This window comes from Coloeus monedula (genome assembly GCF_965178545.1).
Source record: "Coloeus monedula genome assembly, chromosome: 20".
Classification (NCBI taxonomy): Eukaryota; Metazoa; Chordata; class Aves; order Passeriformes; family Corvidae; genus Coloeus; species Coloeus monedula.
Window position 1 is genome coordinate 10,803,585 of NC_138800.1, and position 23,735 is coordinate 10,827,319.

A 23,735-nucleotide genomic window follows, 5' to 3' on the forward strand; every position below is an offset into this window, starting at 1 on the left:
CCACGGTGCCAAGCCCTGTGCTGCACAGCCTGCTGCTGCTGCACACCCACCTCCCAACACCCCGGGCCAGGGAAAGCAACCCGGCGCCCACTTTGAGGGCCACAGCAGCAGGAAAATCTCATTCCAGAAATGCTTCTTCTTTCCTTCTCTCTTTCTTTCCTTGGAAGCTCCGGACAGGCGCTCAGACGTGTCCCCTTCACAGCCCGGGTGCTGGATGCTCCCCTGTCCCGCAGCATTGCCGGCAACATCCCTGGCTCAAACCTTTCGGGCAGAGGGGTCCTCCCTGGCTGCCGGTGTGTGGGAGGTGCGTGCAGGGCTCCACTTTCGGTTGCCCCTTCCCCTCCAAGGGGATGGGGGAAAGAACCTCGGCCGGGGCCCGCCCCGCTGCCGCCGGGCTCAGGCCTTTCCGGCCGGTCGGGCCGTGCCGTCCCCCCGCCGCCTACTCCTGGGCCCGGGGGGCACCGTGGGCACCGTGGGCACCGGACCCCTGCCTCTTGCTGGGCTCGCCCTTGGCCGACCTGGCCCTGGCCGCGGGCTCCTGCGGGGGCTGCCGGGGGAGCCTCTGCCCCCGGGGGCCCGCGGCGGCGGCGGCCGAGGCTCGGGGCGGCCCGGGGGGCTCCGGCGGCGGGCGCTGCGGGCCGTGCGGCCGCGCCGTGTACAGGAACAGAGCGGGGTCGGGCATGGCGTCGTGCTCCTCCTGCGCGGGGTCCCTGGGCCGGCCGCCGTCCCCGGGCGGGCGCCGGGCGGGCGCTCTGTGCCCGCGGCGCCGGGGCCGGCCCTCGGCCGGGGGCTGCTCGGGGGGCGGCCGCCCGCCTGCCCGGGGGCCCGGCAGCCGCTGGGCCGTGGCGTGCAGCTGCAGGGAGAGGTAGGCGGCCGCCTCCGTCTGCTTCTGCAGCTCGGTGTCGAGGATGGTGACGCGGTGGCTCCGACGCTTCAGCTCCTCCAAGAACCGGCGCTCCTTGCTGCGGAGGCTGGACCGCAGCGCAGCCACCAGAGTCTCCTTGTGCTGCAGCTCCTTGCGCAGCTCTAGGTTGTCCTTCTCCTTCTCCTGCAGCTGGGCCTCCATCGCCCGGCACTTCTCCTCCAGCTCGCGGTCCAGGACATCTGTGGGTCAAGGCACAGAGGGGTCAGGAGGGGGAGCAGGGGCTCAGCCCCACTGCTCCTGGCAGGTCCCCACGCACTCCCAACGTGAACGTGGCTGCTGACCACTCCATGGTGCCAGCATGTCCCAGCAGTGCCATTGAGGCTGCTCGGGTGCTCCTTGAAGCTGGGATCCAAAACTGCCTGTGAGCTGCCCCAGCATGGGCTCACTGCCAGCGCAGGCACAGGAACCCCAGCACAGGCTCCCGGCTCTGTGCCATGTGTAACACCCAAATGCAGGGTGAAAGCAAAAGGCAGTTTCAGTGGAGGATGTTGTTGCCATGGAACCTGCTGCCTCTACCTTGCTGCAGTTTTAAAATTTCCCTGGGTAACTCGTTTTTCACCCTATAAGTGACTTTGAATGTGTGCAGAGGGTGTGGGGGAGCACATGGGCTGGGAGAGAAAAGGAAATGGTGCAGGGAAGCCATGAGCCCAGCTTTGGATGGACTTCTGGCATCAAGCCCTGGGACTCCAAAGCCTGGTTAGTGAGGATGGAGATGCTAATCCAAGATTATGGAGGAACTGGGCTGCGCTCAGCAGGGAAGGAGCTTCCATCCTGGGAGGGGGGAGCGGGTTCTGGGGAACACTGTCCTGGGGCAGGATGGCCAGGCAGCTCAGGGAATTCGCAGCTTGGGGTTCTGGAGCCAAGCCTGGTGGGCAGCAGGAGGGCTGGGCTGGGGTCAGGAGTCCAGCCTGCTCCGGCACCCAGCCCTTGGCAGGGTGCAGGCTGGCACCTGCCTGCGCTCCCTGGCCTGCCCAGGCCTGCTCCCATCCTCTGCAATAATCTGCTTTTTATGATGTGATTGGCAGCCGCTTACAGCCTCAGCTCCTCAGTGTTTTTGCAGCTTTATAATGAGGTCTTAGGGAGGCAGTTGCAGGCACTAATTATTGCATGAGTGGCATCAGAAGAGCAATCATTTGATGGCATCGTAAATGAGGTGCTGCCCCATAAACGTGGCAAAGTGATTGTGCAGCTCTAAAAGGCTGAAGGATGGGCAGGCACCATGGATGAGACTCATTGCCCTGTGGCTGGTGACATCCCGATGGCACCTGGTGTGTTGGGCACCAGGCCCTCTGCCAGCAAAGCCCCCTGGTGCAGAGAAGGGACCCCTGGCTCCATGGGAGGGTCTGGGAGTTCGAAATTCCCGGGAACCAGCCATGGCACTGCGTGAGGGTGCCAAGGGTGAGGACCCCGCTGGCCCCAGTGAGAGCAGCCCGCACCCACCCTGGGACCGGCTGCCCTGGCACTGAGCACACAGCACAGCCTGGGGCTTGGTGCCAGGGACCGTGCCCAGGCAGCACCAGGGAGGAGTTTCAGTTTCATCTCCGGGACCGAGGAGGGAAAGGAGCCAGGCTGCTCACAGAGCATCCTCTGCCGGCCGCGGGGTTCCCGGCATCACCAGCATTTATGGGCTGCCAGCAGGCTGTGCACGCTGCCTTCCCTGTGCTACCCGCAGCCCCACTGCCCCCTCAGGCAAGGTCCATGTCCCCTCCCTGCAGCCCTGATGGGCCGCCTCTGGCCGCAGGCTCTTGGGGTGGCCTCCGCACACGCTCCCCCTTATCTCGTGCCCAAAGCTGTGCTCTTACCTTGCTGGCGGGCCTCCAGCTCTTTCATTTCCAGGTCATGGGTGAGCTCTGGAAGAGAAATCCAACAGCACTGAGGAGGAGCATCCCACCCGTTCTGTGCTCCCCATGTCTTCCCCTGCTCCCTTTGGGGCACTGGACATCACTGTGGCTGCAGTGCTATCTCTGCCCAGCCCACATGGGAGTGTGGCCATCTCGGAGCACCAGCCACAGGCTGAGCTAAAAATAGGCAATTCTGGCAATTTATATGCTATTAAGCAGCCTCATGGCTCTGCCCCTCTGACAATGCCTTTCCTTTTTCTAAGAGAGTTGCTGAACCATTTTCAGTGCTTTAAACCAGGACAAAGAGCAGAGCAATGGACTGAAAATAGACCAAAGTGTAAGCTGCCACCCAAAGCATTTCATAATTTACTGCTCCAGGCTGATCGCTGCCTCTGCACGTGACGCAAGTGGGGACGGCCTCATCCCAGCACGATGTGCCTGCAGAAGGATGCTGCCCTGCTCCAGGGCAACATGGAGCTTCCAAATCTCAGGGGCTGCAGCACCTGCCTGCCTGCTCAGCCCCAACATGCTACCTCCTCTCTGCTGCTCTTTGGCTGCTCGCTGTCTAGCCCCAGGCTACAGCACCAGCTCACAAAGGGCAGCTCAGGGACCTTCTGGAGGTCACTTTACCCTGCACTCTTACAGACAGTCCCTTTTGAATTAATTATCACAGCCCACCCAACCACTGAGAGCCCTGAGCAGAGGAAGAAAGTGGCAGCAGCAGCATTCAGCTGTTTGGGGGCTATTTTTTCACTGAAAATGAGTTCAAAGGGTTAATCTTTGCCCTACATTTTTGTTTTAATCTGCTTTCATGTTGACTCTAATCCTCATCACTGCCATCCTCCTGAAACTGAACGCTTGGCTCAGCCTGCTCTGCCTGTCTGTCTTGGAAAACAAATCTGTAGTGAGAAGGCAGAAGTACCTGAGAACGTAATGCAGTTTCTGGAAAGCGTTCAGCACTCCTGACTGGCCCGGTGGGAATCAATGGCCATTGTGCTATTTTTCTGAAGCTAAAATAATAGGTTTGGAGTCTCAGATATATTTCAAATAAAATCCAAAGCAGTTGCCTATTTCCAAAGACATCATCCTGCTGAGCAGGTGCAGGGATGACGCACAGTCTGGGGTCCCAGTTTCTGTGCTGGAGCCAGGGGGCTGGTGGGGATCTGCTTCAGTACCATCCCCATGATCCCCGAGGGGCAGCTGAGAACCATCTCTGTGGGGAGGAGAGCCTTTCCCACAGGGATACCTCAGAGAGACCAAGGGGATAGTGAAAAAGTCAGAAACAGCAGTGGCAGGGCAGTAGGCAAGGCTCCACAGGGCCACAGTGGGGAAAAACTGATTTATCGATGCCCCCCAGACAATGACATTCAAATGCCAGATAACGACATTCAAATGTCCTTAAAACTACCCAGGGGTTGCCCCCATCACTGCTGGCAGAACCACACACCTCACCCAGGAGGAAAGGACCCCTTTAGTCAGACAGGGCTGTCCTTGAGTCACACTGGAAAGGGGAGATCACTGATAGCCACCTGTGCAATGGGCTCATTTCAGCCCCTGAGGACAGACCCCCCCCCAGCTTGATTTAGGCAGGAGAACCCCACTGTCTTGCCTGTCTGAAGAGGCATAGATTAAACTGTTAAAACAATGAAACAGAACAGCAAAAGCTCAGAAGGGATGGGGGAAAATCGCCAATTTATCAGTGCAGACATTTCTTTGTTTCCCAGGAATCGGGGAGAATGAGAGGCTGGAAGACAAGGAGTAATTAGCTATGGCTGAATTATTGATGAGAGCAGCAGCACAAGTTGGAATGAGTTCAGTGGTGGCAGAAGGCTGGAGAACTGTCACTCCTGCAGGGGTGGCTCGAGGGGACCGTGACACTGCTGCAGCGGGGCTGTGGGTGGGGGGCTGGCAGCTGGGCACCCCACAGCCACAGCCACAGCCAGGCAGGGCCCCGAGCCTCGCGCTGCAGCCTGGCACTCGCCTCCTCTGCGTCCTGCCGAGCACCAGCGTGAGCACCCTGGGGTGCCAGCAGGAGCTTTCCTGCCCAAGGTGCTCCGTGAGCGGTCAGCTCCCACGCGTTGTGGCTACCCCAATGCTCACCTGAGCAGTGCTTCTGCAAGCGGAGGATCTCCAGGTGCAGGTCATGGAGCAGCTCCATCTGCTCCTTCTTCAGGAAAGCGATGTGTCGCTGCACGCTCTGGATCTGGTGCTCCAGGGACACGGTCTCCATCGCAACCAAATTCACAGTCCAGGCCTGTGGGGAGTGGAGATGGCTGGTGATGAAACGTGCAGCAGTGCGCTGGATTTGCAAGCCCCAGCCCCGGAGCCCTTGTGAGGGGCAGAGCCTGTGATGCAGGGTGGTGCCTGCTCTCCTCGATGCTGTGGGAAAAGCAGCTCTGCTCAGCTGATCCCCAGGGAATGGCCTCAGCCCTCTCACCTTCCTTCCGGCCCCAGAGGCGCTGGCTCCTGTCCTGCCTGCTCAGACACTGCACAGGCAGAAAATCCTGCTGCATGAACCCTGGCAACGTAACATCCATGTCTGTTCTGAAATTGGCCCTAGGAAATATTTTATCACTGAGTAGGATGCATCTGGGACAGGATTGCTCCCCGTTGTCCCCAGGTGGGACGATTTTAGCTCTCACTTGACAAGCTCCACATTACACAGCAGCAACTGCAGCAAGCGATCCAGCACATGAAAAATACAATATGCTCTGTCTAACCCGATCAGCACTGCATGGCAAGGAGAGTCATTTCGTCTTCCAGGAGAAGAAACATCTTCCCTGGTAATTTGCCTGGCAGACAAGAGCTGCTGGCAGGTTGTGCCAGGCAGCGGAGCTGGGCTGGGGGTCCATCACCACATCATCAATGGCCTCGGCAAAGCAGCTGCAAAAGCCACCCACCTGTACTGCACAGGGAGATAAAAATAACCCTGAAAGAACCCTTCATCCCAGGAAATACCATTTTGCAGTGTGTGGAATCTGTCCTCGCTCCCCACACACAGCCCAGAAGGAGGGAAGCTGCAGCAAATTGAGGTAACCTGGAAGTGTTGGGTGAGTGGCTGGACTCAATGACCTGAGAGGTTTTTCCAGCCAAAATGATTTTATGGGGAGATGTTGTGCCACAAGGCTGAGGGATGGAGTGCATCATCCTGTCCCCAGGCAGCTGCTTCCCATATCTGACTCCAGTTTTCTTTCTACAGAAACTGCAGAACCAAACAAGCTCTGTGGCTCACTGTTCTAGAACCCCTGGCATGGTCACAATAGAGCATTTTGCAACTCCTGCAACCAGAATGCATTTAAGCTCAATCCCACAGTAAGGGGTCTTGGCAGTGCCCCAAGGTCAAAGCTTAGTTCCTGCCAAAGGCTCTGCGGGTTTGTGACGACTCTACAGTCAGGTCTCCATGTTCCTGTATTTGATGAGAGGGGGGGTGCAGGCTAGCTGGGGACAGCTGAGCACCCAACCTGCTGGTAAAGAAATGATCCAAAGTGCATTCTCCTGTAGCTGTCCTTATGGAAGGTGTCAAACCCAGCTGTGCCAGGCGGCTGGGGCTGGCCTGGCCATCCTCCTTGGAGGGCCGTATGTCCTGGTGCCAGTGCAAGAGTTATAGGAGTTACCTGGCATCTGCCAGAGACCAGGAATGCAAACCACACCATGGGTACACCCTCCTGCCAGCCCTGGCCATGGTGGGCTGAGCTTCTTGATGGGAGTTGTGGTACCTCATCTCAGGAAACATCAGAAAGTAGGTTGGCCAAAGCTCAGGGGACACGTAGTGCTATTTTCAAGCACTTTGTTCCGTCTAGTTGAAACGTCTTTAGTAGAAATGGCTGCAAATTTTCCATTGAACTTTCCCTTCTCCCCTTAAGTGGGAAATAACTTCTTTTTTTACCAATGAAAATGTTTTCCTTCAAAAATAAATAGTTGATAGATATCAAGCTGCAAAGAAAGTCAAAGGAAAAAAATCTGGAATTGAGATCTATTTGTTGTCTCTGATTTAGAAGCAAAGAGCCTTCATAATTTACCTGTGTATGTGGGAAAAAAAGTCTGTCTCCAGAACTGCAATGGGAAATCCGTAGTGGGTTTGAATCAGCTTTGCCTGTCCAACATGACTTTCATGTTTTCCCTTGAGAAACAGCTCTCAGCTTGTGGCAGGAACATCTGAGGGCCCACATCAGGGAGCGAGCACCTTGTTTTTTTTAGCCATGAACCTCCCACCAGTACTAAGGGCATGGAGGGAGGCAAGGGCAGGACATGGGGGCAGGACACAAAGGCAGACAGGGGAACAACACAGAGGCAAGCAGGGCAGGAGCTGCCTTCATTGGAAATGAGGACAGTGCTCGAAACAGTCGTGCTGTTGCCCAAGAACAATGATGGGAAGAGCTCTCCGGGGATTCCGGGGACCCGAGGCTGCTGCTGTTCACCATTTGCAGCTCCAAGGGTGATGAGAGATCCATGTTGTGCCCTCTGCAGGTCTCACAGCTCTGCCTCACAGGTGATGATGCAAGAGCCAAAGCTGTCAAGGAAGCTGCAATCTCATCCTGAGGCTTCGGTAGCATCAGTGTTGGAGGGTCCCTAACTTGACCAGAGGGCAGCAGATAAGCATTTGTGTCACCAAGGCAGTGTCCACCTGTGACTCCAAAGGGGTTCAGAACCAAACTCAACAGCTGGTATCTTTCTTCCAGGCTTCTGAAGGCAAGTGGGATTGCAGCAGCATCCTGAGCCTTTAGTTTGATGTGTGCCTTCTGTCATTTCACACAGCTCGATCCTTGGGCAGTGTTGGGAGTTAATAAGGATTAGCTGCTGCTGCTGGCTGGTTTAACACTTACAGGGTCACACAGCTCCCAGCTGGTAACACCAAAACTCCCTGTGCCGAGGGCTTCACAACACTCGCAGTGAATCATGGCAGGAACTTTCACCCTGTGCCACAGACATGAGAGCCAAAGCTTGGTGACTGGGGCTGTCCTTCCTCCTGCCTGGCTGGGTGAGTGTGGTTCCCAAAAGGATGGTTGTACTGCAGCAAGTAGGGACAGGCTTGGGTGCCCCCACTCCGATCCCTCCCTTGCTGCTGTAGCTGTTACTTCTCCTTTCCAGACTAGTTCTAAGATGCCAAGGCAGCTGGTGGTGGAAGCTGTCACAGTGACCATGTACTCTGTGATTTTGACGAGTTACCTGTGAGGTTACAACTCTAGAAAACAATGTCATTCATAATAAAAGCCAAGAGTAAGTGATAGTCCTCTTTGGCTTGAAGGATGCTCTGTGCCTTTGTGCTTCTGAGAGTTGTCCATGTGCACACACAGCAGCAAAGGAGGCAGCAATCGGCTGAGCAGTGTGGTTTGCCCCTGTTCAAAGGTGACACCTACAGCCTGAGCTGGCCCCTGCTCCCTGAAGAGCTCTGGCTGAACAGTTCTCTCCAGCTTGGGAGACTGGACATCCACGGGGCTTTCCTCCACCACTGAGAGCTTTCCAGGCACAGGGTTCCCTTGCTGATCCTCCCAGATTTTGAGCACAGAACTGATGAGGCAGCACTGGGCTCAGCCCCTTCCAATTCCCCACATGGAGTGACCATGGGCATGGTCTTGACTGCTGAGCCTTCCTGTGTGCCTGCCTCTAAACCACATCTTTTTCCGCACTCCTTCTCATTTAACTATGCAACCATGGCCTTTGGGACAAGCATATTGGGACTCCTCATCTCAGCTGCTTCTTTCAAAGTACTGTTGGAAAACCCCAGTGAGATTTACAATTTCATCCCAATTTATCAAATTCTTATTTCACAAACCAAAATGACTGAAGCAGCTTCTTGGAGCAGCTACAATGACCAATTCAGTTGCAAGTCTACCAAGAGCTGATTTCCTTTGCATAGACAGATTGGTTGAGAATTTGCTTCCAGGGCAAAACTCTATTAAGTCTGCTGTTCAATGTAAATCAGAATCCCAAAACTTTGACCCAAGAAAAACCCTCCATCCCAGTGATGCACCTGAAAGGGAGATGCAGTATTGCATATCCACGTAGCTCTGTACACACACTGTCACACTGTGGTCCGGCCCTTATCTGTGTGATTATTATTCCCTATAAATGGCATATTAGCTGGGACAAAGAGGGTATGAGGTTTGCAGGAACAGGTCGATAATTTGTCCTGCTGTGGTTGCCAGCAGCCCCTTCTCCATCACATTAAAACATATGCAGGAATAAACACTGATACACATTAGAAATCCATAGTGCTTGGTATTTACAGCTCGAAGAATATAAAGATAAACTTTGCAGCCATGCCACTAAGCCAGTGTATCTTTAAATGTAGGGAAATCAGGCATCAGGAAGCTCAGAAACTTGCAGAAGGTCACAGAGGCAGTGGCAATGCCAGGAATAGAAACCAGAGGTGAAATCCCGGCCTTGGAAAAGTCACTGGGAAACCTTCCCTGATCTCAGCAGAGGCAGAATTACACTTGGAGTGCTGTTTGCTATTCATTATCTGTCAGTATCTATTTAAGATAAAACCAATACAGATGTTGATTGTACATTATTGTGTTTTCGCGCAATTCTCTGAGCACAACCGCCTGAGGAACAGCCCCAGTGAGGCTTGTCAGGGGGCTGCGGATGCTGAAGGCAAGGCCGTGCTTTCTCCTCCCGGCTCCGAGGGAATTCACTATGGATCCAGCTCTGCTCCGAGAGCGGAACCGGGCCCGTCACCGCCGCTCCGGGCCAGTCCTCCTCCCCGGCGGGGGAACCCGCGGTGCCGCTCGCAGGCCGGGGGCTCGGGAGCGACACTGCCCGGTCCCGGCGCCGAGCTCCGCAGCGGCCGGCGCGGGCGGCAGAGCCCGGCAGGGCTCGGGGGGGCAGGGGGACAGACCGTCGGCGGGATGGGCACCGGCGCTGCGGCGGGGGCAGCGACAGCGCCGGCGGGGTCACGTACCGGGAGAAGCAACTTCTAGAACCGGCACAGCGGGGCTGCGGGCAACTTCTGCGGGGCCGCCCCGCAGCCCGGGGACCCCGCCCGCCCCGCAGCCCGGCCCCACGGCCCCGGCCCCGCGCCGCCGGCCCGCCCCGCCCCGCGGCCGGTCCCTTACCTGGGGTGAGCGGCGGGGCCCCAAGGGGCGCCCGCTGGGCGTCATGGGGCGGCGGGGCCGGGGCCGGGGCCGGGGCCGGGGCCGCGCCGGCTCCCGCGCTGCCCGCGCTGCCTGCGGCGGCCCCGCCTCGCCCGGCCCGGCCCCGCCGCCCGTAAACAGGCGGCAACGTGACCGGAACTGGGGAGCTCCGCCGGGGCGGGCGGCGGCGGGCGCGGGGACGGACCCCCGCGCCGGGGACTCTGCCCCGGGGCCGGGCCGCGGCCAGCCGCCGCCGGGGTGGCCGCATCGGGGCCGGGGCGCCGCTCCCCGCGACCCTCGCTGAAGCGGGGGCTCAGCTCCCCGGGACTCTCGGGGTCCCGCTCCCCTAGACCTTCGGTGCGGCCGGGGCTCCGCTCCCCGGGGACCCTCGTGGTCTCGCTCTCCCTCCCCGGGGACTCTCGGGTCGCCGCTCCCCGCCGCTCCCCGCCGCTGTCCGCGGTGCTGAAGCCGCAGCCCCGGGAGGCCCGAGCGGGGGGCTCTGGGTCTGTGGGGGAAGCAGCAGCGCTGTGCTCCTGCGGGGGTTGCAGTGTCACCGCCACTCGGGGGTTTGCGAGGCAAATGCGGGCCGGTACCGGCTGCAGCCCGGGAACCAGTGGGTCAAACCAGCAAAGCTGTGGTCAGAGAGACGGTGAGAAGAATTTGTTTATTCAAGTGCTTACTGATTTTTCATGCCTTTTGTTTGTGGTACCCAGACCAGCTGGGGCCCCTCGTCCAAGGATGACTCAATCCTTTGCGCCTCTGTTCCAGCAGGGAGGCTGGGATGCGGTGGCCTGTTCCATGCTGCACGGCAGTGACGGCACAGGAGAATGGTAGCGTCCTCCCCGTCAGCTGACAGTCTGCTGATTCCCGTTCCCTTAAACCCAAATGTGCCCAGAGAGTGCAGTGTTCTTGCTCTGATGCTCACCTGAATTGTGCTGCCGTCTTCACATTAAAACTGCTGCAATCCTGCATATCCCATTGTACAACCACCACACAGAGGAGTTGTAGGGGAGCCCACAGAGTACGGCTTGTGGTATCATTCTGCCATCCCACATCCTTCCCTCCCCTTGAATGCTTCCAGGCTCTGAGTGAGTGTCTGTGCTCCACAGATCCACCGAGGGTGTGCTGTGGCCGACAGACTGCCCTGTGCCTGCAGCAAAGTGCATGCTCCAGGTGTGATACAGAAAATTTGTGACATCTCTGCACAATAATGGCAAGGACTGGACCCTCACCTGATGCACAGTGGTGGGGTCCAGCCTGGCCTGTTGTTTCCGGTAGCAGAGGAAGGCCGGGCTTGGTGTTATGGCTCATCTATGGAGACTAAGTTTAGTTCACACAAAGGGAGAAATCATTAAATCAGAAGGAAAGATTAGCAGTGTGGTCTGAAGGTCTCTACATGCACACACAAGAAATTTATTTGCAGTAAGTTATTCAGAGAGATCTGCTTGCAGCCCCAGCCAGTGCAACCGTGAGCTTCAGGGCCTCCCAATACTCACCCAGTCATGCCAACCCCTGCGTGGGCCTCCTCTCAACTTGTGTTCTCTGAAAAATAAGTTCTTCTTGAAATGACAAGTTAAGAGGTGACAGATGCCTGTGTGAAGGGGGAGCGTGCAGCCTTTCTTTTTCAGAGCAGCGCTGTCTCATGTGGAGCCCCTCTCACCCATTTGTGACCCTCAGGTCAGCACTTGCCAAGGTGTCACTTGTCCCTCTCAGCGCAGTGTGCCATGTTTGGGGCATGTGGATGTTTTTAATGTTTCCCTGTGTCTTCCCCTAACTCGTGTGCTAACTTGAATAGCAGTGAGCTACAGATGGGAGGTGGGGGGAGGAGAGAGGGCGAACGTCTGAGTGCATCATGTTTCACAAGGTTTGTACAATTTTCATTGATTTTCCACTGGATAAAAGACAAGCCTGCAAACAGTCAAGGTCAGGCACTCAGGGACAGAGAGCTGCTCTGTAAATGAGGTCATCGCTCCGGGATGCAGCCTGCCGGGCGGGACAGCAGCAGAGCGCAGAGCATCCTCTGCACCCAGCATGGCACAGGAAAATGTCGGCTGCCTCCACAGCGATCGCCTGGCAACCTGGGCTCACTCTGGTGCACTCAGGCTGCTCATGTTTCCCATCACCAGTTCCACAATTAACTGGTTTCACTGGCAGCTTTTCTGAGCAGGACATGACCTGGCAGTCCCTTGCTGATGCTTCCAGCCACTGTGATGTCCTGCACTGCAATTATGCTGCAAGTCTTCCCCACTCCCTGCTTGCTCTGAGAGACAGGAGCTGCATCTCTAACAAGTCTGAGATTGCAACATAATGAGGCAAAAATGGCAGGAGTACCAATTCAGGAAGAATTGGGGGGTCCCTGCTGCTGGCTCAGATGCGTGACTGAGCTCCAGAGGCTCTTGGGCAGAGGCAGTCAGCTCCTTGCCTGTTATACCCCATTTGGGAGACATATCAGTGCCATGTGCCTCAGTTAGAGCGCTGGCAGCCCCTGCTCACGGTGACCCTGGTGTGCAGCGGGGTGGCAGTGGGGACAGCAGACATGGGGAGACCCACCAAGTGCCTCATCTCCGGGTTCTACTGCAGCAACGGGGCTTTTCCCCTGGTCCGAGGCTGGTGGAGATTGCGGGGGTGCGGGATGTGGAATGTGGGGATGTGAGGATGTAGGGATGAAGCGTGCGGGATGGGGAGACGCGGGATGAGAGATGTGGACACTGCGGATGGGGCTGCGGGCGGCAGCTCTTCCGAGCGGGGCTGGGCTCCGGCGCTGCCGCTGCTGCTGCTCCGTGCCGGCACTGACCTCTAGTGGCACCGGCACCGGCACCGGCACCGGCAGCGGCACCGGCAGCGGCACCCGTGTGCGCAGCGGTACCGACTGCGGTAAGGATACCGGTACCGGCACCAGCACCGGTATAGGCAGCACCCGTGCGGCCGTGCGTGTCTGTGTGTGTGTGTATGTGTGTGTGCTTTTGTGTGCGTGTGCGTGCTTTTGTATGTGTGTGCATGTGTGCTTGTGTGTGTGCTTGTGTGTATATGTGTGTCTGGACAGGGGTGTGCTTTTGTGTGTGTGTGCTTTTGTGTGTGGGGTGTGTGTGTGTGTATGTATATGTGCTTGCGTGTGTGTTTGTGTGCACGTGTGAGTGTGTGTCTGGGTAGGGGGGGTGTGTGGGTGGCACTGGAGCACGGCCCTGCCAGGCTGCGTTCCCAGCCCTGCCAGGCTGCGTTCCCAGCCCTGCCAGGCGGCATTCCCGCTGTGGCCGAGCTGGACACCCCGCACCCGGTGCGGCTGAGGGAGGGCTGGGCAGGGCCAGGGCCGTGCTGCCCTGCTGCAGGGGGAAGGTGTGCTGTGCACCGCGGCCTCGTTCTGCCCTCAGAGGTCGCCGAGTCTCGCTCTGACGCTCAGGTCTGGTTGATCCCGTCTTAGCCGAGATCCCCGTCCCGGGAGGGCAGGTGAGGACATCCCACACCGTGCCACAGTCAGTGGGCAGAGACAGGCCCCGAGCAGCAGCTGGGGCTGCTTCTGCCCACGCATCCCTCCTTCCTGGGGCTGCCAGAGGAGTGAGGGATGGAGCCTCTGCCTGCAGGTCTGGATGTGGCCAAGGGTCTGTGCTCGGTAAGACCAGATCCCTTCAGTGGTGACAGATTCCTGGACCAAACAGCCGATTCCCAATGGGAGCTGCATCCCATGTGCACTGGAGTTAATCTGAATTCTGTGCCATTCCAGGGTGGCTACGGGAGTGCTTTGAGACCAGAGCTTTCCTCCCCCACCCCCGAGTTAACTATTAGGGGGATTTTTGCATTTAATTTAAAAATGAGTTTAACTTTGCCTCAGATATTATTTTTCATCCTAATTGAAATGTAGTGTATGTGTGTCTTCTAATTGCTTTGAAGAACCTAATAAGAAGCTCCTTAAAGTCTAAAGATTAAAAGCTGGAGGGTTTTAATAAATTTCACATTAGCTTAATATTTCCACTGGGATTGGAAAATATCTACTCATAGGGATATTTGTTTGAGCTAAGCAATGCAACTTGTTCCTCTGCATTAGTGTTTATGTGATATGTGAACAGTCCAATTTTTAATTTTTCTCATGGTTTTAAAACTTTTTTTCAATGAAAGTTGCTTTTTTTTTTTTTTAAATCTCCCAGGTCTGTAAAAATTGTTGTGCTGAAGCAGGAGTGGGTCAGCTCCTGGGCTCCAGGGGAAGGAGGCCGAGTTTTGGCCTCTCCCCTGCCCCCTCCTTGGCCCCTCTTTCATCCCACAAGTCCATCCCATCACTGCTTCCCTGCCCGTGACCTCCTGCAGCAGGTGCAGGGGCTGGAGAGAAGCTAAGGCTGGGGTGAGTGCCAGTGAAGGGTCAGCCACGCTCTGCTCAGGGCAGTGTGAGTGGTGGGAGCAGCGGCACCAGCTCGGCTGTCCCCGTGAGCTCTCTGTCCTTTCATTGCGGCTCTCAGGCTCTGCGGAGCGGGGCCTCTCTGAGCCCGCTGCTGCCTGACCATCCAATACAATGTACCAGGGATTTCCTGGCCACCGTTTCAGCCGACACACCCAGCTGAGGGCCAAGCTGCTGGGCCGCCGTGGGGGGGGTCCCATCTGCCAGCTGCCCACCTGGCACGTGGACAGGTTCTCTCTGGGCAGGTTGTTCTTTCCAGCCTTCAGCCCATAACTTGTAGGAGATGAGCGCTCCTCTGGAGGGCAGGTCACTGCCCAGATTTGGGAGATCCTTGTCTGAATTCCCTTTCTGTGGCCCAGGCAAGGCCCAGCCTCTCCAGCTAGCATGGCTAAGCAACCTCTGCTCCCCAGCTGCGAGGAAGCACCAAAGCCCTTCAGATGTGTTTGCACCCAACAACAGCAGGACTTCAGAATTACCAATAATAGGAATTTACTCGAGTAATTAATGCTATTTGCTTTTAAAAAGTTGTTGGATTGTGGATGCAGAACTTGGGTTTGCTGAGCTGTGAAATTAAGTTCTCAAAGATCAGAGAAGTGAGAATTTAGGGCCAGAACACCACTTTTTGAAAACAGCTTTCAGTATGGTCTAAAGCTCCTTGAAGTAACACCGGGCTGCACGTCTGGTTTGCTTCCTGTGCCCCCTGCAGTGCCCAGGGGCTCTGGGAGGGAAGCTCCGGCTCAGGCAGGTTTTACTGTGAATTTATGGGAGAACAGTTCTGCCAGGTGGGTTGGGTGGATGCTCTTAGAGCGAGCAAGGACCGTGACAGAACCGGGGGGGGGGGGGGGTCCAGCCCCCAGACTGTGCAGGTGTGGCCTCCACTTCACCTCTGTGCACTTGTGAGGAATTGGGTGAGTGGGGGCCTTGGGGGGGCCGGGATGTCAGGGCCCCGTTTCGGGGTTTCTTTCCCCCGGTGGCTGTTCCCGAGGCACTTTGGGATGCTCCGCGCGGACTCGCTCCAAGTGTTTAAAAGCCTGGAAAACGCGCATTTCCCCGGAGCCCGGGATGGGATCCAGCTGGCCGGTGGGAGACTCGGGGTCCGCAGAGGGGTACCGGGGGCGTTGTGTGCCCCTCGGGGCTGCCCCGCTGGGGGCATTGCATAACGCTTTACATAAGCGGGCAGAGCGGTGCGGCCCCCCCGCACCTGCCCGGGCCAGGCCCCCGCCGGGTCCCCCCGGGCGCCGGAGGGGGCGGGGAGCGCAGAACCGGCGCAGCCGCCCCAGCCCCGCGGCCGCAGCCGAGGAGCCGCCGCCGGCTCCGAGCGGGGTCTGCGGCCCCCCCGCCCGGCGGGACCCCCGGGATGGCCTCGGGCAAGGCGGCGGGGGAGCGGCGGTGGGAGCTGGTGCGCTGGTGAGTGCGGCAGGTCCGGCGGGTCCCGGCTTTCTCGGGAAGGGGGACCCGAGCGGGAGACCGGCAGAGGCTCGGCTTGCGAGGGGGTCTGGACTCTGGCATGGGGGATGGTCCCAGCCCGGGAGAGGAGGACAATCCGGGCTGGGGGACCCCGGGTAGGGCTGAGGGGACACGGGAGCTCGCCCTGGATCCGGGACGCTGCGGGGCGCTCCGAGGGGCGCTCCGAGGTCCGGGCTGGAGCGGGGGTTCCGGCTGGGGGCTCCCGGCGCGGCGCGGCTGCTCCAGCCGGGGGGACACACGGGGGTGCAGGAAGGGGGCGGGTCCGTGCTGGGAGGGCGCATCGCTGGCAGAGGTAGAAGAGTCGGATCCCCAAGACTTTTTGCGCTTGGGAAAGGGTCCTGCCCGCTTAGGAGGAAGCGTGGGAGCGGCAGCGTGCCGGGGATGCCGGGGTCCCCTCACTCCGGGGGAGTCCCCGCGACACGCGTGGAGTGCTGAGGCTTCTCCGATCTGTGGCGTGCGGGGACGGGGCTTGGAACAGGCCACTGTCTGTGCCCGGAGCAGCCGGGACGGGCTGACATTGGGAACAAGCTTTGTCTGTGTTCTTTTATGTTGAATTGTGCAGTTTGTGACGTCCGAAGCTTGTGACTTTTGAGCATGGCGCTGCGGCGATGCCAGGCTGTGGCTGGATGACTCCGTGGGGATGCAGATGGAAGCGCTGGGACGGGGCCCGGGCTGGCCCCGGCAGCCCCTGGGCAGGAGCAGAGCCGGAGCCAGGCCGGTGCTGGGTGCCAGAGCCCCAGCTGTGGGAGGGAACCCCACAAACCCGGGCAAGTAGGCAGAGTGGGAGTCACTGAAGCTTTTTCGTTTCCTCTTTCCCTCCCTTTCCCCCCTTCCTTGCAGCCAAGGACACTTTTTTCCCTCACACACTTAGACCCAAACTGTTATAGCTTGGCCTGAACAGCTTGGCCTGGCTGATCTGTGTCCCCACTGGCTCACTCCCCACTTCCCAAGGGTCATGCTGGCTTCCCTGCCTCTGCTCTGTGCAGGGTTATCATATACCAGAGCTGCAGGGAGCATTGGCATTGCACCATGCTTGGTTACTTTTAACTAGAAAATTGGCAGGTCACTCTGTGCTGGGGATGCTCAGGGAGCCTTTCAGGTTTCCTTTAGCTGCAGGCGGAAGTCACAGTTCCTGCACCGCCACTGCCCCCAGCTCCACAGGACCCCACAGTGCTGTGCTGGGCTGAGTGGGTTCTGGCAGGTGGCAGAGCCCAGCAGCAGCAAGCGGGGAGCTCATGGCACTGTGGTACATCCCCTTGGCCCCATCCAGGCAGTGTGGGCAGACCCCTGCAGTTCATGTTGAGAATGAACCTCCTGGAGCATCCATATGCAGAGGAAGGGACATGAGCTCTCCCCAGCCGTGGCTGAGGTTCATGGATGCTGCAGCTGTGTGTGCGTGTGTCTCCAGTACCACAGGGGCTTTAACTTATTAATTACTTGCTGATGAAATTTCATGTTCAGAGGAGTGTGTGTGAAGTGCAGCTGGCTGCTGGGATGGAAGCAGGCAGCAGGATTTTGTTCCAAAAGATGGAAACAACTGCAGTTACCAGAAATTTGCTCACTTAACAAGGAACCCATACTCTTCTAATCAAATTCATAACCATCAATTCACTTGAATATTACTTGATAAGCCTCAACCTCTGGCCTGACATTTGAAGTGATGCTAGAAAGGCATTAGCTTGGCCTTGGAGCCACTGATAGCCTGGGGACAGGGCTGGGATGGGGGTGGGGGGGTGTTGGGGGCAGGCTGTACTCCAAGATGCTGGTGCTGAGCAGGGGCTGCTGTACCTGTGTCCCCTGGGGCTTTGCAGGGAATGTCCTGTGCTGCTTTGGAAACGTTTGTTCTTTGCTTTCCTTCACATGGTGCTCACGGGTGCCCGTGGGTCTGGTCTGAGGGCCCTGCGTGGGCCGGGGGCTGTACGGGGGCTGCAGCTGGCAGTGGCCCCACAGGTACCCATCCGGAGGGTGCAGGGACTGTCTCTGGGGGTCGATCTCAAGGGATGCCCTGTCCCAGGCATGGCCGTGTGCCCGTGGGCTCAGCGGCTGGTGAGCAGTGAGGGACGGGGGTGGCACAGGGATGCAGGCAGATGGGCTGTAAAGTAATTTTCTGCTCCCAGCGAGGAACGTGGTGGTGTAGGATGTGCGGCTCTGAGCGGCACTGCCGAGCCAGCCGCTGCCTGCATCCTGCTGCTCCCTCCCCGCAATCCAGTGCTGATGAATATTTCAGTCTCTCTTGATGTTATTTTTAGGTACGTGCGAGAAGGCCGCTTTCGCATTGAGGAGAGGACACTGACGGCTTTCCAGTGGCTCTACTCGCCCCACCAGCACCGCATCGTCAGCCGTGCAGACCTGGGCTCCCCCAGCAGGTAAGGGGGGCTGCTGGGTGCAGGGCTGGGGACTGTGGGCAGCACTGGCACATCCCCTGCTGCTTGCTCTTTCACAAGCCCTCATGATTTTGACACAGGCCTCCTGAGCCCTAGCCTGTCTGGGAGCTCTGTGATACATGAACATTTTGGGCTTTGCTTTAAAATAAAGTTCCAGGCACAGTGGTTGCACCAGGGGCTGCAAACACCGCATTAAATGCTGTTTAGTTTAAAGCAGTGGAAAGGACAAATTACCGCCTGCCTGCCCAAACTTTTCTTGTAATCCCCCCCATGCTTTTGATTGAGGATCTGCTTTATGTGTGCAGCACGCTTGAGATTTACTTAAAAACCAGATGGGAGCCAGGGGCTGTGTTTCCCCCAGCCATCAGTGATCATTGGAAAATACCTGTTCTGATCCCCCGATTTTGTTCGGTGCTTAAACTCTCCCCTTGGGAGCCACATCCCAGGCATGTGCCGGGGCTCTCCCTGCTGATGCATATGCATTGCTGTCAGTTCCCATCCCGTGTTTGATGATAAAACACCATTAACATGAAAGCCCCGTGGGCCTCCAGACACACAGAGCGCAGCATCTGTTCTCCGGCCTGCGAAGAGCTCTGGAACATGCTGGGTCCCTGAGTGGCTGTGACACTAAAAGCTTTTCCCTCTCCATTTCAGGAGCAGTTTTGCTCCAAGAGCCCTTAAAGCCCCGAAGTATTTACCTGCCTGGAATTGCATGGATGAAAACAGTGGGAGGGTGGCTGCAGAGGAAGGGGGTGCCCAAAAGACTTGGATTTCCAGGGACAGGAAGGGCTGTGGGTACTCTTCATGCAGGGCAAGCAGGGTGGGGATGGAGGGAGGTGACATTCACACCTGGAAGAGATTTCTAGGATTGTGAGGGAGGTGCCAGCTGTTCTCAGCAGGAGCCATGGCATACATGCTTACTGCTGCCATCTGCTTCCTGCGATAGGAATTCCTCTGCCTGCCGCTGGAGAGGCTTTCCAGAAACTGGAATGACTGTGCTGTTTATTGATTTTAACTAATTTTTGCAAATTGCTTTCAGAGGTTGTGTTAGCCTCACCCCTGATGCACATGCTTCATTTGGCACATGCAGCTGAAATGCGTGTAACATCATTTATAATTAATGTTAAGTGCTGTTGGGGTTAATTTCACTAGATTAATTTGATTTCCCGAGGGGGTATTTTCACTGGGTTCGTTTGATTTTCCAGAGGGAAAGTTACCTGGAAGTTTCCCCCTGGGAAGTTACCTGGAGCCGTCTGGAGAGTCTGTGGGACACCAGCGGCCAGTTATGAGCAGTGTCTGTATCGCTCTTATTGGGATGAAATGTTTGTCTCCCAAGGCAGCCCAAGTGCAAACTCTGTCTCTGCAAGAGCAGCCGCGGGGCGCTGCTGAGGGCCGGGCCGCTGCTCCAGCTCCTGCTCGGTGGGACGGGAATGAGGAGAGAGCCATGGCGAGGGCGTGTTACCGCCTTTAGGCCCCTGCAGGCAGGGCACGGCTGCGGGCAGGGCAGGGCGGCAGGAGCCCCCGGGGCCGCGGGACCGGTGCGCACCGCCCCGCACCTCTTCGCACCTCCCCGCACCGCCTCGCACCTCCCCGCACCTCTTCGCACAGCCCCGCACCTCCCCGCACCGCCCCGCACCGCGCCGCACCTCCCCGCACCTCCCTGCACCTCCTCGCACCGCCCCGCACGTCTCCGCACTTTCCCACTCCGCCCCGCACCGCCCCGCGCGGGGCCGGCTCCGCCACCGCGGCGGGATCCGCAGGCGGCGAGCGGCGGGCACGGCGCGGGGCTGCGGCTCCATCCTCGGTACGTACGTGCTCCTGGCTGGGGAGCCCCGCGGGGACTCGGCCGAGCGCGGGCGGACCCGCAGCGGAGGCGCCTCCACGGCTCTCGGCTCCTCCGTCTGCGCTCGGAGCCGCGGTGCCGGGCCAGGGGCTTGGGGCCGGGACCGGGAACCGGGGGCTGTACGGGGGCTTAGGGCGAGGGACCCGTGGATCGGGACCCGTGTATGGGAGGACGGTGAAGAGGTCTCCAGCACCGCTCTTAAATATTGACCATTCACGGAGGCGATTTCCAGCAGTCCGTGCGGGGCTCTGCCTGCTGTTCCCGGGGGTCGGGGTGGTGGGGCCCGGTGGGATGCGAGGGGCTTTGTCCTGCTTGTCCCGGGCACCTCCTTGGCTGGGGAGCCCCAGGTGTTTGCACAGAAAAGGGACGTCTGAGCCTGCCCCATGCCAGTCTGCTGGGGTGATCGTCCCCACCACTGTCCCTGTGCGAGGCTGCAGCTCATCCCTGACAGGGAAGCAGCGCAATGTCTGCTCACCAGGCTGAGCATTTCCCTTCATCCTGCTCGTTCCCACAGGCAGAGCACCGGTGTGTCTGGCGTGGAGCTCCACAGAGCCTGTCAGGGCTGTGTGGAGATGTCGCCTGCATCCCTGGCGAATGCAGGGTGTGAGATGGATCCTGCCAGGTTCTGCCGTTTTCTGCATGCTCTAGGCTCTGCTGTTTTGTTTAAGACTGCTTGTTGTTTTAGTAGCAGAAGAGACATAATACCTGTCCACAAGGCATGATTTACTGAGCGTTGGAATCATGCCAAAGAGTTTAAATTCAGATCCAACACGCAGCGTGATTGCAGGCAGCAGGCTTGCGCTCGCACACACCACGTTTCACAGATACTGCGTTCTCTCTCTGCTGCTGGTTCTTCCCACTAGGGACGATAACCATAGCAGCAAAAATGTCTTTTTCTTTGCTTGCTTGTTTGTTTTATCATCCTTCCTTCCCTTCATCCCTAAGCATATCTGTATGGTAGCAGGGTGCTGAGGGCTGCTCAAAGAGGCCCTCTGCTGCTGCTGCCTGTTGTGTACCTGGTCAGATGCTCTGGTGGTTGTTAGCTGCTGCTGTGGAAACAGGAACAGGACTTCAGCAGCAACAGGAGGAGAGACATTTTTTCCAGGAGCTAAAAACAGCTCGTTCTCCACAGACAGTTTTGCAGTTTTGTGGGGGTAGATGAATCCCTGCTTGGAGTTAACATCTGCCTCCAAGTTGGATGCCAGAAAGACTGTTTCTTGACTCTGATTTGATTTTAGCCCGGCTCTTGCAAAACCCGCCCAAAATGGTTGAAAAATACAGGTGATGCTGGCAAGAGGTAGCAAGATTTGGAAAAGCTCAAGTCCAAGCCCTGTGTGCCTTGTTTGCAGCATTCAGAAGGTCCATGCACAGGTTTGGCTTCAAACCTGAGCCCTGAGGTCTGACCTTGTGCCAGCGCAGCTCAGCCTTGGGCGGCCACCGATTCCCTGTCTGCTGCTGAGGCCGGGCTGCAGGGCAAGGGGTCTGGGAGGAACCAGGGGAAGGGGCAAGGACACCTGCTGGGTCAGCGAGCCCAGCGCCCTGCTGCTGCGGGCATCACAAAATCACAGAACCACAGAATGGTATGGGTTGGAGGGACTGTAAAGGTCATCCAGTTCCAAAGTCCCTCCTATGGACAGGGACACCTTCCACTAGACTTTACCATCTTGTGTAACATCTTCACAAATGTTCTGAGCCTCAGTTAGGGGCTTGGGATTTTTTTGGTTCCTTTATTTCAGTTATTAGGAAACTGTTCCAGAGATTGATTGTATTGAAGATTAGAAACATCCTAATTTCCAGCCAAAGCATGTTCAGGTCTCTCTCATTCCCATGCTTTCATCCCGCCCCCACATTTTCCCAGCCCTGGTTTTTCAGTTTAAGCTGTTCTTTTTCTGTCTCTCCACAATTTCTTCATTGGCTGCAGTCGCCCCCCCCGTGTGTTTGTTGTGTGAATTGGGCCAAGCGCTCTCCAGTTCCTGGCGCAGCTGCCAGTGCCAGCCTGCCACTGGGAACAGGTTTCTGTGGGAGGTTTGCCCCAGTGCATCCTCCCTCCACCAGCCCCTGCATTGCCTGGGCAAACAGGCGATGAGCTCCTGCTTGTCCATGCAGCGGGGACTGGGAACCGCGGTGTGGGATGTGCAGTGGATGAGCAGGTAGCCATGGTGACAGTGCCCAGGGACCTGGTGCTGGCATGGCAGCTGCTCGCCTGCCTGCAGCAGGGATGTCACCAGGCACAGAGGGGAGCACGGTGGGGGCAGAGATGCCTGCCCTGTCTCTGGAGCATCCTGTGCAAGGCACCCACGTGGGCACTGTATGGATGCACAGAGCAACCTTCCTGCTGGATCCTGGGGAGGCAGAGTGCATGTGGATGTGAGCCTCTGCTGCTTCCCTGAAGCATCCTCCCTCAGGCTCCACTTGCACGGGAAGGGGGTGGTTGGAAAAGGTGGAGAAAACAGGCACAGAAAATCTGTGTGCTTGAACAGGCTTTTCCTAGAGAGAGCCTCTTCGGGGAATTTCATGCCCTTGCTAGCAAGGTAGGTCTCTAAAATGTGTGGACTTGAGAAGACAAGCAATTCTGTACCTTAAATTCATAGCTGGCTGAGAAGAATTCAGTGAGCCTGGAAGCCCATGTGATGAGTTTCTGCATACAGGGCTGTGATGAGACATGATCTGTGCTCCCTGCAGCAAAGAGCTGGTTTGTGTGATGGTGGGAGACCAGTGGGGCTTTGGGGGACACAGGCACCTGGCCAGCACGGGGGCCAGGTTGTCAGCCAGCCAGCACCTGTTGGTTTCCTGGGTTTCTCTCCTCTGCGCTGTGGTCTCCAGGGCGTGGGGACCTCCTCTGTGCTGGGTGCTTCCTGGGCTGTTGGGAAAGCTGGTGCTGCCAAATCTGGGTGTAAGTATCCCTCTGTACCACTGCCTGAGAGGTGATGTTTTGCAGGTCGTGTGGTGGCTTCCTCCAGGATCTGTTTTTCAGCCATTTCCACAGAAATGAGCTGGAGTGATCAGAGCACTTTGGACATAGGGATGAGTCCATGAGCCATCAGTGGTTCCTCGACAATGTGGAAGAGGAGCTGCAGCGTGGTTTGCAGCTTGAGCTGTGCATGGCCTTGGTCTCGGGAAGGTCTCTGTCATTGCTGTCCTTTGTCTGAAGCTCTCCTCTTGGGTGACACAGCCTCCCCTCCCCAGCATGGTGGCTGAGGGAGCCCTCTCAGTCCTTCTGGCCTGAGGCTGTTGAGCAGTAAAGAGCCACCCCTGAGAGCAAGCTGGGGTTTGTGGGAAGCTGCATTTAAGACATCGAGTTTCTCTCTTCACTTCAGCAGTACCATAAAGGGGAGAAAACAGTGTTTAAAATATTCCACTAACTGAGTCAGAGGTAATTTGGACACTGTTTTCCTTTGCTCTGTAGGTCAAGCTGATGATGTGCACGGCATGTTCTTCCTGCCAGGACAAAATCTAATATTTCTGTGCCCACAACCTTCTTTAGAATCATAATAGGAAGCTGAATGCCCTCAGTGTGCCGCAGGCAATATTAAAGCACTAATGATGCAATCAGTCTCTTACCCCAGTAAGAAAGGGAAGAATTATGCTGCCCTTGCTGGGCACAATCCTGCTCTGAGGTGTCACCAGCAGTGCGGCTGCTCTGTTCCCAGTAGCAGGGGCTGCTCATCAGGTTGGGTCAGAGCAATGGGATCCTGGTTCTGGCTGAGGCCCCTGGGAGATGTTAATTTAGACTGGTGCAGATGGTACTGAGGAGTCGTCCTCCCCCAGGGTGTTGTTCCCTAATTTTGGCTGCTCAGTTATGATTTGCCTGTGCC

At 57.4% G+C, this 23,735-nt stretch overlaps 2 protein-coding genes across 2 annotated transcripts in view; one reads left to right on the forward strand and one right to left on the reverse strand.

The window, feature by feature from the left end:
* Window positions 1-439: 439 nt before the first annotated feature.
* Window positions 440-9,859, reverse strand: CCDC92B (coiled-coil domain containing 92B; the record flags this gene model as incomplete). Its single annotated transcript, XM_082294697.1, has 4 exons — window positions 9,825-9,859; window positions 4,867-5,020; window positions 2,728-2,775; window positions 440-1,104 (listed from the first exon to the last, which is right to left on the reverse strand). Exons 2-4 carry the CDS (start codon window positions 4,994-4,996, stop codon window positions 440-442), a joined length of 843 nt encoding a protein of 280 aa, XP_082150823.1. The 5' UTR covers window positions 4,997-5,020; window positions 9,825-9,859.
* A 5,724-nt stretch (window positions 9,860-15,583) lies between these two features.
* Window positions 15,584-23,735, forward strand: part of RAP1GAP2 (RAP1 GTPase activating protein 2) — a gene marked incomplete at both ends in the record, with an annotated part of 50,852 nt that continues 42,700 nt past the window's right edge. Inside the window, 2 exons of the mRNA XM_082294901.1 lie at window positions 15,584-15,633; window positions 17,943-18,059. Coding sequence (XP_082151027.1) covers window positions 15,584-15,633; window positions 17,943-18,059 — 167 coding nt within the window. The remainder of the gene's footprint in view (window positions 15,634-17,942; window positions 18,060-23,735) is intronic.